The sequence below is a fragment of the Sciurus carolinensis genome, chromosome 16, assembly GCF_902686445.1.
Source record: "Sciurus carolinensis chromosome 16, mSciCar1.2, whole genome shotgun sequence".
Classification (NCBI taxonomy): Eukaryota; Metazoa; Chordata; class Mammalia; order Rodentia; family Sciuridae; genus Sciurus; species Sciurus carolinensis.
The window spans coordinates 3,355,514-3,369,288 of record NC_062228.1 but is presented as its reverse complement, the minus strand read 5'-3'; the positions used below and the strand labels follow the sequence as shown (position 1 = coordinate 3,369,288).

The 13,775-nt window shown below is 61.3% G+C and overlaps 1 protein-coding gene across 3 annotated transcripts in view; it reads left to right on the top strand.

Annotated features, from left to right (window-relative positions):
* The window catches only part of Kiaa0513 (KIAA0513 ortholog), a 49,530-nt gene that overhangs the window by 30,281 nt on the left and 5,474 nt on the right, over positions 1 to 13,775 (top strand). For 2 of the 3 annotated variants that reach the window (XM_047528456.1, XM_047528457.1), the window contains 8 exons: positions 1,787 to 1,886; positions 2,553 to 2,626; positions 5,135 to 5,205; positions 6,773 to 6,968; positions 7,643 to 7,683; positions 8,305 to 8,383; positions 10,402 to 10,479; positions 11,535 to 11,561. In XM_047528456.1, the coding sequence (XP_047384412.1) occupies positions 1,787 to 1,886; positions 2,553 to 2,626; positions 5,135 to 5,205; positions 6,773 to 6,968; positions 7,643 to 7,683; positions 8,305 to 8,383; positions 10,402 to 10,479; positions 11,535 to 11,561 (666 nt within the window). The remainder of the gene's footprint in view (positions 1 to 1,786; positions 1,887 to 2,552; positions 2,627 to 5,134; positions 5,206 to 6,772; positions 6,969 to 7,642; positions 7,684 to 8,304; positions 8,384 to 10,401; positions 10,480 to 11,534; positions 11,562 to 13,775) is intronic. The other variant, XM_047528458.1, reaches the window with a different exon arrangement.

The window sequence follows — 13,775 nt, the reverse complement described above, 5'->3', positions numbered from 1 at the left end:
TGCAAGGGCCTGGGAGATCCAATGTCCAGCGCCCATTACGGCACCACCCAGCCCCCACCCTCTCCCTGTCTGACCCCCGCCCCTGCTCATCCAGTCCTGTCGGCACCTGGCAGAGCTGGAGTGGACTGTCCATCTTCACTTCCCCTTAGATTCCTCCTCACCTTCCACCTCCTGAACGCTTCCGAGGGCATCATGGAGGGCGCAGGCTAGGCAGGACTGTCCACGCTCTCTTCAGTGGCCTCCGACTGCGTGGGCAGCACACACCAGGGCCTGTCCGCTTGCTGAGCCTCGCATTCCAGAGTTTTCTCTGTGTGTTCCTAAGTCAGATTTGGGGAGGGGCTGGGTCTGTGGGGTCACTTCCCACTCCCTGCTCCAGCCGCCCTGCCCACCCTGCCTGGCTGTGCTGGATCCAAGGGGAGTCATGGACTCTGCTGTCTGAGTGGTGTCGGGTAGCCGGCCAGCGGCGCACCTCATGGGGCTGTGGTTGGCAAGGCAGCTGCAGCTGCTTGCTGGGACCAAGTTGGGGTGGCCTAGGTAGCAAGCTTCCGTCACCCGTCTTATTCTGCTTCCTTGGGAGCACAGTGGCAGCTGACTCCTGAGCAGCTGTTGGCGCAGGGTGCCTTCTCGCGCCTCTGCGTTGCGGGCGTCGGCAGCGGGAGTGCCAGGGTCCAGAGGGCCTCATGTCTCAGCCAGGAAGGGAGCCACCCTGCTGGCCGGTTCCGGTCGGGGAGGCTGACCTTCCGCGTCCGCAGCACACCAGACACTGCTGGGTGTTTGTCCGTGGACCAGCGGCTCCCGCAGCCCGAGCTTGGCACGGGCGCAGTCTTGGCCCCAGCCCCGCGAGTGAGGGCTGCTTTCCGACAAGGTTGGGGATGACTCGCCCATAGGGGGGTGTGAAGTGGTGGCTGGAGGGACCCTCGTCCAGGTTCAGCTGCAGCAATAAGAACCTTGGCCTGGTGACACTCCCAGCGCTGTTTTGTACCACGCTCCAGCCTCCCGCCTGTGAACCCTTCACATGAAGAACAGCCTCAGCTTCCTCTGTGGTCCGAAAAGGAAAGAGTCATGTGATGACCCAAATATCCAACTATCTAGAAAGGCCCCCGTTCCTGGGAGCACCGAGCTGTGGCTTCCTACTGAATTCATTTGACTGGCACTGACATTAGCTTCCTCTGTGCACAGCCCAGCTGATGGCAAGGGGCGGAGCCCAAAGTCCACTTGCCAGGAAGGCCAGTCTGTTTGCAGCAGCCGGTCAGCACCGGAACCCCTCATCCTACCACTGGCCATGTGCATCTTCAGAGCATCCCCCACATCACTGCGGAGGGCTGGCCAGGTCATGTTCCACCCGGTGCGGGTGACTTGGGGTCAGCAAGATCAAGATTTGTTCTACCAACCCTCAAATCAGTGCAGAGCCCATAAGCCACCACTCCCCAGCCTTCCGCGCCATGTTCTGAGTCTTTTTAAATTCGAGGAAGAATATTGGCTGCTCCTCAAAAGAACCAAGAGCCCTCAGAGTCCTGCCCTCACTGGGGCTCAGATCTGGCTGGGCGGAAGCAGGAGGGCAGGGGACAGAGGGGCTCTGGAACCAGGAGACCCGGATGGCACTCTGATTCTCCGCTCTCAAGCATGTGGGTTCTGAGCCACGCTCCTGGCCTTCCCGGGGTGCGGGGCGGGGAGGGAGTGTGTCTGGCGACTGCCCTGGTGCTCGGCAGCCCCTCCTTGCTCTTCCCTCCTGTGAATTTTGCTCCAGAGGGCTGACGTTTTTGCTCAACTCTGCCTTCTCTTTCAGGGAAGACTTGGATCAGGAAGAGAAGGCCAAGTTCGGGGAATACTGCAGTGGCCAGGACGGGAAAGGCCGCGAGTGGTTTGCGCGATACGTCAGCGCCCAGGTGAGGTGGGGGCTCCGACCCCGGAAGAGCTGGAGACTCCCTCAGCCTGCCCTGGGGTCACACTGGGGAGCGAGGAGGGACTCGGGCCACAGAACATGGGCCAGGATGCCTTGAGAAGGGCAGCATAGGGCCATGGGAAGGGCCAGGGCTCATCTGACGCCCTGCCCTTGGGGCAGAGGGAGAAACTCACGCTCCCCAGGTTCCAGAAAGTTCAACATGGGCTCTATCCATGCATTTTTTAAATTGAATAACCCATAGTATTCGGTTTTGGGGAAAGAGAATATATTCAAGATGATAAAGGAAAATGTAAAGAAAAATGTATTAACAAAGCTCAGAAAAGAATTGAATTTTATAAGTATCCAATAGATTTTTTTTTCTAAGTATTTTTATTACAAATAGGGTATTCATAGAAAAATTAGAAAATGCTAAGGAACCTAATTACCCACAAGAGTCCAGACCTGCCATTGCTGTCCTCTGGGGTTTGTCCCTCTGTGCTTTTCCACCTGGGTGAGCATGTGAAGACCATGCAGGGAGCACTTTGGGGTGCTGCACCTGCAGGGGTCCTGGCAGGGGGAGGTGGCCGCGGGGGCCCTTCCCAGCTGCACTTAGAAAGAGTGGGGCCGACCTGGCGTCCCGGCCCCGCTGACCTGCTGCCTCTCTGCACAGCGCTGCAACTCCAAGTGCGTGTCCGAGCCCACCTTCTACCGGCTGGTGCAGTCCTTCGCAGTGGTGCTGTTCGAGTGAGTGCCCCGCCCGCAGCTGTGCCTCCCGCACCCGCGAGGAGCCAGCGTGAGTCATGGCCACGCTGGTCACGAGCGGCCGCTCTGCTGTTCCCAGCGTCAGCCAGGCGTCATGGCCAGCATCTCCGGGGAACAGCGCAATTAGGGGGCTGCAGCTGGGCATGAGCAGCCCCTCCCCCAGGCCCAGGGACACGAGTGCCCGCCCCTCCCCCTGAGGCGTTTCCAGCAGCTGCCCAGCCACCCCAGCCAGGCAGAAGGCCTCAGGACGTGGGGTGCAAAGGGCAGGGCTACGAACCTCAGCTGCCCGACCCTGTGCCACCCTAGGAGGGCCAGACCTGCCTGTGCCTGTGGCTTTGAGAGCAAGGGAGCTTCAAAAGGGAGGGGCTCTTCTCTGCTGAGCAGAGCTTCACCTACCTGGAGCCTGGGGCAGCTGGAGAGGAGGGGCTGTGGGGGGCAAGGCGAGGGGCCCTTCTGGGCAGTCTGCACCCCACCCACCACCCCACGAGGCCTTGAAGAGCTGGGGCCCTGCATGGTGCCCTCCGGCCCTTGGCTCCTCCCACTCCCCCTCCCCATGTCACCAAGCCCACCGTCCTGGGCCTGAAGGGCTGCCCCTCCTTTGCTCCTGCCTCTGCAGAGAGTGGCTCTCCCCAGCCTTCCTCCCCCTGCTCCTGTCCTGGGGGAGGATCGGCCGTCTCTCCTGCACTTGCTCAGCATCTGGGGCTCCCGTCAGGAGTCTGGGGCTCAGAGCTGGGAGGGGGATGAGAAACCTCCATGGAGGGAGGGTCAGGGAAACTGCAGCCCAGCCAGCACGGGGGCTGCAGGCTGTCTTCCAAGAGCTGTCTCCACCTGCGGACTCTGCGGGTGCAGGCGAAGCTGGGGACCCTGGTGTGGCAAGACGCCACTGGTCTACGTAACATTCGTGGTCTTTTAAGTTTTAGTTTATTAGCATTTTCCACTTTGACTTTATCTTCTGCTTGCCGGTCTTGTATAGTTTTATTAATTGTTTAGTTCTTTAAGTTGACTAGATTTGTTCAAATATATTTTAAAAAGAACACAAATGATCCTCAGTCCTACTGCCTCGATGATTTCTGTTGACTTTCTTTCATTCTCTCTCTTTCTGAACCCGGGGATGCCTCGCCACTAAGCTGCATCCTCATCCCCTGCTCCTTTTATTTTTTATTTTGAGATAGGATCTCATTAAATTGCTGAGACTGCCCTCAAACTTGTGATCCTCCTGCCTCAGCCTCCTGAGTAGCTCGAATGACAGGCCTCTGCCACTGTGCCAGCTTGACTTCCTTTTAAAAGTAAAAAGTGTCCAAGTTTAAAAACTCAACGGGCTGGGCATGGTGGCACAAGCCTGAAACCCCAGCTCCTCAAGAGACTGAGGCAGGAAGATCACAAGTTCGAGGACAGCCCCAGCAACTTAGTGAGACCGTGTCTTAAAATAAAAGGTAAAAAAGACTGGGGATGTGGCCCAGCGGAGTATCTCTGGGTTCAATCCAGTGCCAAAGACAAACAGTCAAACAGACCAGAAACCCCAAGCACACAGGAAGGAAAAGTGTGACGGAAGCCAGGCACCGGCGGTGGATTTCTTTCCACAGAGCTGCTGCTTGTACACCCAGCCCTGCGTCCGCATCCCCGTGGCACTCTACGCAGGCACGGGTGTGGCCGCGGCCTGCACCCCGGGTGGCCGCTTACGTTGCTTCCCGTCCCTCTGTTCCCCGCATGGCGGCGGCAACATTGAGCCTTCGAAACGTTGACAGCGTAACCGCTGTGCCAGACGGGCGCCCCGGCCCGCACGTCCGGTTTGCTAGATGGAGCCATCTGTGCATGGTGCATCTTAGTGCGCGCCGTCCGGCCTCAAGTGTGAAGCGGAGCGAGAGCACCCTCCGCCCGCGCAGAGCCTCATTCCGTACTTCAGCTCCTTTTATGGAATGATCTATTCTTGCTTTTTAACAAGGGACACAGGGGGAGTAGCTCTCCATACACCAGTGGTGTCCCCGGCCAGGAGGACCGGGAGTTTGCAAGGAAGACTGTCCCAGGCCCCCCTCGGGCCACTGCATTAGACCCTGGGCAGCCAGCAGCCCACTCTTCACCATGCTCCAGGGATCCAGTGCTGCTGGCCTCTGAGCCTCAGATGTGGGGACACTGTGTGACTCTGCTGACTCCTGGGCAGTGGAGGCTGGAGGCTGGCCGTATTCCTTGTGCTGCTCCTGTGTGGGGAGCTGAGCTTCCTGACCTTGACTTTCCCCTCTAAAGTGAAGGTGGCCAGGCCGAGGTCCAGAAAGGCCTTCCTGTTCAGGGTCAGACCCGGCCTCAGGCCCTGCGCCTGTAAGAGACTCCTAGTTGGACAGAGGGATTATTTTTGTCACTTCTCCGATGGCGGAGTCTTGGGAGTGAGGTGCTAATTTATACGTGTTTGTGAGGTATTTCCGTCTTGTTTAATTAACCTGCGGTGAGGTCAGGGGGGACGATTCTCTTGCCAGCCGCCCTTGCCTCTCATTTCAGGTGTCATCAGATGGATGACTTTGGACCTGCCAAGAACCTCATGACCATGTGCTTCACGTACTACCACCTGGGTGAGACCAGGGGGCTTGGCTTAGGCAGAGTGCCAACCTGTCAACTGCCAACATGGTTACTAGGAAGGGTGAAAGCTCTGGGCTTCCAGAAAAGAGAAGCTGGTGTTGGGGAGCTGGCAGGGAGACTCCTGAGCAGGGCGCGGCCTGCTCTGTGTCTGGGGCTGGCTGTCCTCGGAGCAGTCAGGAGAGAGCATGCTCGGCAGGAATCGTACGGTGGAGGCCAGAGCGCTGGGTGTGAGGGTCTCAGCTTTATGTTTTAGCATAATATGACGCAGCATGGGCTGTTGGGAGGGCAGCAGCCTAGGGCCCTGAGCTGGAGGAGTTCCCGGGGTTGCTGAGCTGCGATGTCTCTCTGGCTCGTTGCACTGGAAGTTTCTGGTACGCCGGAGCTTGGAGGGACACTGTTGAGCTCCATGGGCTGCGATGGCAGAGTCTGGTTCAGCCCTGTAAGTGGGTTACTGAAGCCTGTGTGTGGAGAGCTGGGTGGGGCAGGCTGAGCGGGCCTCCCTGCCATCCTGCCTCCCCACAGGCTCACTCCTGCAGCGCGGGCCCTTCCCTTGGACAGGACCACTCTGTCCATGCCCTATGGTCAGTTGGCAGGACACCATCAGGCGGGCCCTAGATGCCAGGCCTTTGGGTCAGGTGCAAAGCTGCTCCATTCCAAAGACTGGCTGACGCTGTGGCCTGACCCAGGTCTGAGCTCAGAGCTCTTCAGCTGGTAGAGGAGCTGGCCTGGCCTGGAGAGGGCGCCTCAGCCTGTAGGGTCACTTGGCTGGGATTGCCAGGCCCGCAGGTCCACCCTCTGCCCAAAGCAGGATGTTCTCCATTGCCTTGGTGCCCACTCCTCTGGCCCTCTCTTCATCCCACATTCACCTGTTAGAGGTTAGCCAGTGCCCTGGGGCCTGCCCTGAATCTGCACCCAGGGAGGACCACTCTCTCCTCCCTCTTCCTCACGCTTTGCCCTTTGCCAGTCAGGACTTCCTGCCATGCACAGGAGCCCCTGTGTACATTTATGCCCTCCTCCTGCTCTTCTTCCTCCTCCTGCTCCTCCTTCTCCTCCTCGTGCTCCTCCTCTTTCTCCTCCTGCTCCTCCTCTTTCTCTTCCTGCTCCTCCTCCCCCTGTTCCTCCTCCTCCTTCATCTTCCACCACCAGGGCTTTTAACCCAGCGGCACTTGACCACTGAACTATATCCCCAGCCTTTATTATGTTTTATTTTGAGACAGGGTCTGGCTAAGTTGCTTAGGACCTCACTAATTTGCTGAGGCTGATCTTGAACTTGTGGTCCTTCTGCCTTGGCCTCCTGAGTCTCTGGGATTACAGGCGTGGGCCATGGCGCCCTGCCCAGCTTTCCTGTTCTGCAGGGCTGGCTCCTGCCTGTCTCCTTCCTCTCTCCTAGCTCTTGGCCAACTCCATGGTAGTTGCTTAGGGACTGTCCTCAGATGGAAGAGCCATCCCTTCCTTGTCCAGGGAGATGAGGTTGGAGCTCCCCCACCACGCTGTGTCGGGGGTTCCTCAGCTATTTGTGCCACGCCAACCGGCTTCTTCCGCTCCGCTCCGCCTCTCTAGGCAAGCCACAGCTGCTCCCCTCGGAGCCCAAGGAGAAGCCTGCAGGCAGCATCGACTCCTACCTGAAGTCTGCCAACAGCTGGCTGGCGGAGAAGAAGGACATTGCCGAGCGGCTGCTGAAGAACACGGAGAACGTGAAGGGCTTCTTTGGTGGGCTGGAGACCAAGCTGAAGGGACCCCTGGTCAGGAGGACTGAGTGAGTGTGCTGGGCAGAGGCCCTCTTACCTGGGCAACAGGCAGAGCGGGCGCTGGCCCAGGGGTGGGAGCAGCGGGGGGCGGGCCCTGCATTCAGTCTCCTCCCACTCCAGCCCCTTGCTGCTCCCAGGACCAGCGTGACTCCGCCCCCAGGGCTCTTGCTGACCTCCAAGACCTCCAAAAGCCGCAACACGCAGGGATGTCCTAGTAGTGTCTTTCTTAGACTGACCAGTAGCATAAGCAGTACGGGTTGGCAGCAGGGACACCACACACCTGTCCCTCCTTGCTCCTCCCCTGCAGTGAGCCAGGGTTCACAGAACACAGGGCAGCCATGGGGACTTTGAGGATGGGTGGGGTGGACGCAGGTGCCCATGCTGAGATACCCACAGGAGCACATCCCCACCCAGGAGCCACAACCACAGAGGCCCCTGCACCTCCCCCACTTGGTGTGGCCAGTGACACAGGCTCATCCTGCTGGGCCACACACTCAGGATGCAGAGACCACAGCTCCAAAGCAGCCTCAGCACCACATTCCCAATGCTGAGTCGCTGGTGTGTGGTTGATTTCATGTGCAGCTTTTCGGCAAAACCATTGATTGTATGCAGCCCTGCCTCAGAAATGTGAACGGTTTGACGTGGGCCACCTTTGTCATTACTGTGGTTTTTCTCCCTCCAGGGAAGATGAGAACAAACCCAAGGACAAGCAGCCCAAGACTGGTGAGTAGCTGTCCCTGGAGCTGCCGGGGAGGCGTGGCCTTGGTGGGAGGCAGGGCCTTGGTGGGAGGCAGGGCCTGGAGGGAGGCAGGGCCTCCGACAGACCTGGAGTGGCAGGGTCCAGAGGAGTGGGGCATTGGGCCAGGGCTTGGAAGGGTTCGGGACCTGAAGGGTTGGGACCTGGACAGACCTTGTCACCCAGACCCTCACATTGGCCTTAAATCCGCCTGCCGTTGACCAGCGACAGGAAGAAGCAGCAGTAAACGTCTCAGGGCTTACTTCCGTCTTTATGACACAGAGTGATGCCTTGGGCAGTTCCTAAGTCGGTCTGTATTTTCTCATGAACTTCTGAGGAAGAGCCACTTTTCTAAGGCATAAGCAGAAAACGAATTCCAGGGACTTTGGAGCCTTGCTGGGAGCGGGTGGCCCCTCTGTGAGCCATCCCTAGGGAGAAGCCCTGACCACCAGGCGTGAGTCCCCTTTTAGGTTGTGGTCGGCAGAAAAGCTGTTGTGGAATTTTGACTGTTTTTGGAGCTCTGGGGCCGTGGCCGCGGAGGGAGCTGTGGTGGTGTGCCCACACAGGTGCCCAGCTGGCCCTGCCCGCCTCTCTCGCTCCTCCTGCAGTGACTGTGTTCAGCCCGGAGGATGAGCAGAAGGAGGAGAAGATCTACCTGTACACGCACCTGAAGCAGCAGCCCATCTGGTGAGGCCCGCCGGCACTTCTTGCCCACCTGACTTGCAGCAGTGACCCCTTCTAGTGGCCTGCGTCTCTATCGGAGGTGGCCGTCGTCCACACCTCCAGGGTGGCCAAGATCAGAGGAGGCACACTCGCAAGTGTCGGCAGGGCCGTGGAGAACTCCCCTCCCGGGGGCGCGTGCCCAGGGCAGGCCCCGCGGGAGGCCTCCTGCAGGCTGGCCCGTGAGCCCCTCCACTCCCGCACGCAGCCACGGGAAGCGGACACTGTCGGCAGATGTCCGCAGCCGCACTGGGGAGGCCACCCGCCTCCACGTCCTGATGGAAGGCTTGCCGTGTGGTCTCCGTGCGGTGGACGGTGACTCGGCCCTGGCAGGAGTGAGCACTCACGAGGTCAGGCAGGCCGCGCACGGCCATGCGGTATGCCGTGTGTGGGGGGCGTGTCCAGCACAGGCAGCCCCTGCGGACATGGTTGCCAGGGCTGGGCGGGGTACAGAGTGCTGCAGGGACCAGGGTTCCTCTGTGGGATGGTGCGATGTTCTGAGTCAGGCAGCAGCGATGGCCGGCACACTGGAGCACTGAGCAGGACGTTGGGTCTCATGTTTTACTGAGCGCACACGAGGCACGCTCAACCCGAGGACCCGCAGCCCGCGCTGCACACTTGGAAGGGTGAACTTTCACTCTGCGCACACCCGGAGCTGACAGTGGGTGTGAGAGACCAGACCGTTTGGCACGGCTTTCACGTGTCCCCGCTGGGGTGGACTGTGGTCTGTGGTGGCCAGACCTTAAAGAGCTGGCCCCAGTGAGGCAGTCGGGCCCGGGTGCCACCCGTGGACGGGACTGAGTAGCTCTCCCGGACCAAGGTGGTTCTCCAGCGCCGGTTACGCTGCCCCAGCTGCAAGCGCCGTTTCCTCCCTCTCCTCCCTCACGTTGACATCCTGCAGCAAGGGCGGTGACACGCGCGAGAATGACCACACACGGCGCTGCTGGGGCTCTCCAGCTGCTGGAGTCTTGAGCTGACCGACCTTTTCTTCATACACGTCCCTGCGCCAGCCTTTCTGTTACATGGCCACGCCCTGCGGGGTGCTCCCGGGTAGCTGCCGGCATGGCCCTGAGCCCTCTGGAGGGCCCGTCTGCGTGTCTTATCCTCTGGCAAGTGAGGTCCAGCACCTTGTGTCAGACATGGGCCGTCCCTTGAAGGTCACGGTTGGCTACACTAGAACTTCCCACACAAGACAGGGACCCGTGACGGGCGTGGCCAGGATGTGCTGCAGAACCCAAGGGCAGAGGGCTGGGCAGGGCGTCAGGGGACACCCCCATCGGGCTGGACCTGAGCCCATCCAGGCTCACGTACAACTGAGCAGGGCAGAGGCTGGACCTGGCCCAGTCGTACCTCCAGGGACATGGCTCGGCCCCTGGCCTGGGCCTTGCTGTCGTCTTGGCTGGAACGGGGCTTGCACATGCTTCTGTAGGGGACCAGATAATAAATCTTCAGATTCCATGGGCCACGTGTTCTCCACCCAACCATAGCCAGGCCCCTGCAGATCTCAGGTCAGTGAGTAGCTCGGCCGCTGCAGTAAACCTTCATCCATGGAGAGAGGCTGGGCCTCATCCACAGAAGGAGGCTCCTGTGGCCGCACATGCCCTGCGCTGCCCTGACCTTCTGTAGGAAGACGTTCCTACCACGTGCCCCTGTGACGGCATCGTGCGCCTAGCACGTCCCTGCTGACTCCCATTTGTGCCACGAGACCCTGTCCTGTGGAAGAGCAGGACCCCGTGGCCCCTTGGAGCTTCTCCAGGAGGCAGAGAGGCGCCTGCTGAGCTGTGCTCAGGTCCCCAGGCCACCACGTGTCCCACTGCAGCCCTGCGGGGCCCCTCCATCCCATTCCTTCTCAGGAAGAGGCAGTGCCAGGAGCCCAGGGCTGCCCTCCTCGGCTCTGCCTCCCTCCCAGCTGCAGGGCCTGGGCGCTCTGCTCCCCCACAGGGTGGGGAGATGCTGGCTGGGACTGACTGCCAACTTCTCCGCAGGCACACACTGAGATTCTGGAATGCAGCCTTTTTTGACGCCGTCCACTGTGAGAGGAGAAAGCGCTCTCCCACCACCAGGTAGGAGCCAAGTGTGGTCCACTTTCCTAGGAAAGAGGACGGGGCGGCCTCTGTCGCCGTTCCTGAGTGGCTGGGCTGCTGGCTTCTGGCCTCCCTGTGCCCCGCCGGCGGCCGAGGCCGGACGCTCGGCTTCGAGGGGGTGCTCAGCCTGCATGAGCGCTTCTGCCCTGGGACCCTGGCATGACTTGGCCTGAACCTCCCCAAATGCACACGCCCACTGAATGAGACCTCAGGACCCCACCCCTGCTGCTCGCTGCGCGGAGTCAGAACCCTGGGGACGAGCCACGGTGACAGGGTCCTGGGTGGAGGGCGGCCACCACCCTGCCTCTGGAAGTGCAGTTGCTGCGCTCAGTTTGCCCTGTGCTGAGGGTGACCTGCCACCTCAGAGGGCCCTGGGAACACTCGAGAGGGGCTGGCACTGCCTCCACAGGGACAGAGCCACTGCTCCCTCTGACCAGAGCAAGAGAAGGCTGCCACCCGCCATGCAGCCGGCACCGAGGGGCAGCGGTGCCCAGGGAGGCCCAGCCAGGTCTGTGCCCTTATGGCCCCCTCGCTTGACCTCCAAGACTCTGGGTCTCTGGGAGCTCTGATCCCTCGTTAATAAAGCAAGTCCCCACCTTGTCACCGGGGAGACCCCACACCTCCCTGCACTCGGGGGAGCAGAGGAGCCAAGGAGCCGTCTGTGCGGAGACCAGTCAGCGGGCACGGGAACCCTCTGTGCAGGGGCAGCTGGCCCCAGAGAGGAGCAGGGCGCCACCTCGAGGCCGCGCCTCCTGGGGGCCGAGGGAGCATGGGGTGGGCGTGACCTGACGCTGCCCGCGAGCACTGGGCAGCTCTCTGCTCTGCCAGGAGCGAGCTGAAGGAAGCGCAGAGACGCTCGGGCGAATGGGCTCTGCCTCTAGCTTAGCGCTCACACTGCTAGGAAGTGGCCTGCTCTGGACTCCCTGTCCTCTGCCCGCCGCGCGCCCGCCCCGCCTGCTCCTCGTCCACACTTCTGGCTCGACTTTGACATGTTCCTTTGTTCCTTTGTTTACCTGTTTCCGCTGCCGCTCCAGAGGGGATGCTGGACAGCAGGAGAAGAGGTGTGTGTGTCCATTTTACAGCACTGGGGCCCATGGAAGGCCACTGCAGGGCGGGGAGGGCGTCCCGGGAGGCGAGCCAGTGCTAGGCGAAGCCAGGCCTGGACCGTGGGGACAGCAAGGCCAGAGGTGACGCTTGAGCTGCCCCATAGGGCACAGCACGGGCTCGGAGGAAAGAACAGTGACTGCAGATCCCAAACCCGGCTTGGAGGGTGGCGCTGTCCACCCGTGCTGTCCACTGGGCCACCCAAGCCAAAGGCGGGACCACACCCAGCCCGTGGGCATGGGACACTCAGGACAGCTGTCCTCTTTTCCAGCCACTGGGTGACAGGCCAGCTGTGAGGGGTCCCTGGAGAGAAGCTGGTGGGACTGTCCCGCAAGCTCCTGAGGGCGAGTCGGGTGGCCTTGGTGGACGCCCCGGGTGCCTTTCAGTGGAAGCCCTTGGCTGACTCAGTCTCACGTCCTGCTGGAGCGGTGTGTTTGCTGGTTGCTGTGAGGTGTCCTGAGCCTCGCAGCCTTGGTGTGTCCTCGAGGGGCACGTGGGCATGGTGGAGACCTCCTGTCCGGGACAAGCCCCAGTGCTGTGGTCTCTCGGGCTGACGGCCTCCCCTTTGCCGGGCTTCCTGGCACTGCAGCCCAGGCCCAATGACTGGTCCCAGCATGACCTCCCTGAGAGCTGGTGCTGCTGCCCAGCCCTGCTGGGGCACAGCCAGCCTCCTGGGCCTCTGGGCCTCCTGACAGACACCGACACCCTGGCCTTGTGCAGGTTCCACATCTCCACCTGCCCTGAGCCACCCAGGAAGGCAATGGGTATTTATCCAGGCCCCCAGGCAGCCCAGGCCAACAGCATGACCGCTCTCTTAGTGACCTCTGCTGCCATTGCTGTCACTTCTGACCCCTTTTCAGAGGGGTTTCCTTTGCGCAATTGCGAGTCCCATCCAGACCCCACAGGCCTGAGCGCAGTGTGCACGGCTGGCCCTAGAGTGGGGTTGAGCTCAGCCTCGGGAAGCAGCTGAGCCCTGACTGCTCACCACCTCCACCCCATCCTTCAGGGGTCAGGTCCACTCTGGGCTTTAGCCCTCGCCACAGCAGGAGAGAGAACCCCCTCCTCATGGGTCCAGGGTGGGCACCTCTGGGCTGCTGTGCTGGACACTCCAGGAGAGCCATTCCCATGTGGCCTGGGGCTGTGCGGTGCCCTCCCCCAACTGTATGCCATGGGCCTGGGGGTAGAGCAAGACCTGTGTGCCTGACTGGCCAGCCCGCAGGGCGGCTGTTGGAGGGAAGAGAACAGGGAGGAATTCCTGCGGCTTAATGCGCCCTGGGTATCCCAGCGGGTGCCCTGCCCTCAGCCTCAGGAGGCTGGAGAGGCGCAGCAGCCCAGCAGCCTCAGGCCAAGAGAGGGGGAGGAGGGGAGGCGGTCCTTGGTCTGTTCTCTTCCTGGCCTCTGGTCCTCCCTCTCTCTCCAGGCTTTTCTTCTCCCCTCCGTGGTTCATTCTCTCAGCCTTATTTTTATTCAGACTCCTCCATCCAATTCTTATTCAGGGGGAAGCGGGCTAAAACCAACTTCCCCATCTGCCCCTGCTCCTGGGCTGCTTCTGAGAGACGCACCTGGTGCCTGGGGTGCCAGGGTCTGATGGCAGGGGGTGCACTGGGGGCGACCCCAGCACCCTGGAGAGGCTGGAAGGGAGCAGCAGTGTGACCTGTGACCTCGGCTGCAGGGTACAGGCGGGGGACCTGTAACCAGGACCCTCTCAGTCTGCTCCGGGACCCACTGTGAGCTCAGTGCTCCCTCTGGGTCGGGCAGGTGACGCTCAAGCCCCCGCTGCCACCGAATTCCTTCCCTGGCGTGGGGTCCACCATGCAGAGGCCTGGGGGCAAGATGGGGGTGGGCCTCTTCTGTGTTGGGAGAGGTGGAGAGGACGCAGGCCGGGAGGAGGCCAGGGTGGGGAAGGTCCCCATGAGAGGGTGAGTCTCCGAGGAAGGGACGGTGGGGCCATCAGACACTCCCGTCTCCCGTGGACACTGCCACCACAGCTGGCCCCAGGGCAGCATGGGCCCTGCTCCTGGGACGCCACAGGTGCCCTTCCTCGTGGGTCTCTGCCTGTGAGGTGGCCTGGGTGCAGGAGGCTGTGGTGGCCTTGCCTCCTGAGGACTCTGGGAGGCCGTGTCCCTCCCTCATCTCCGAGGCAGCAGAGAGCCTCCAGCCGAGGGCCTCCA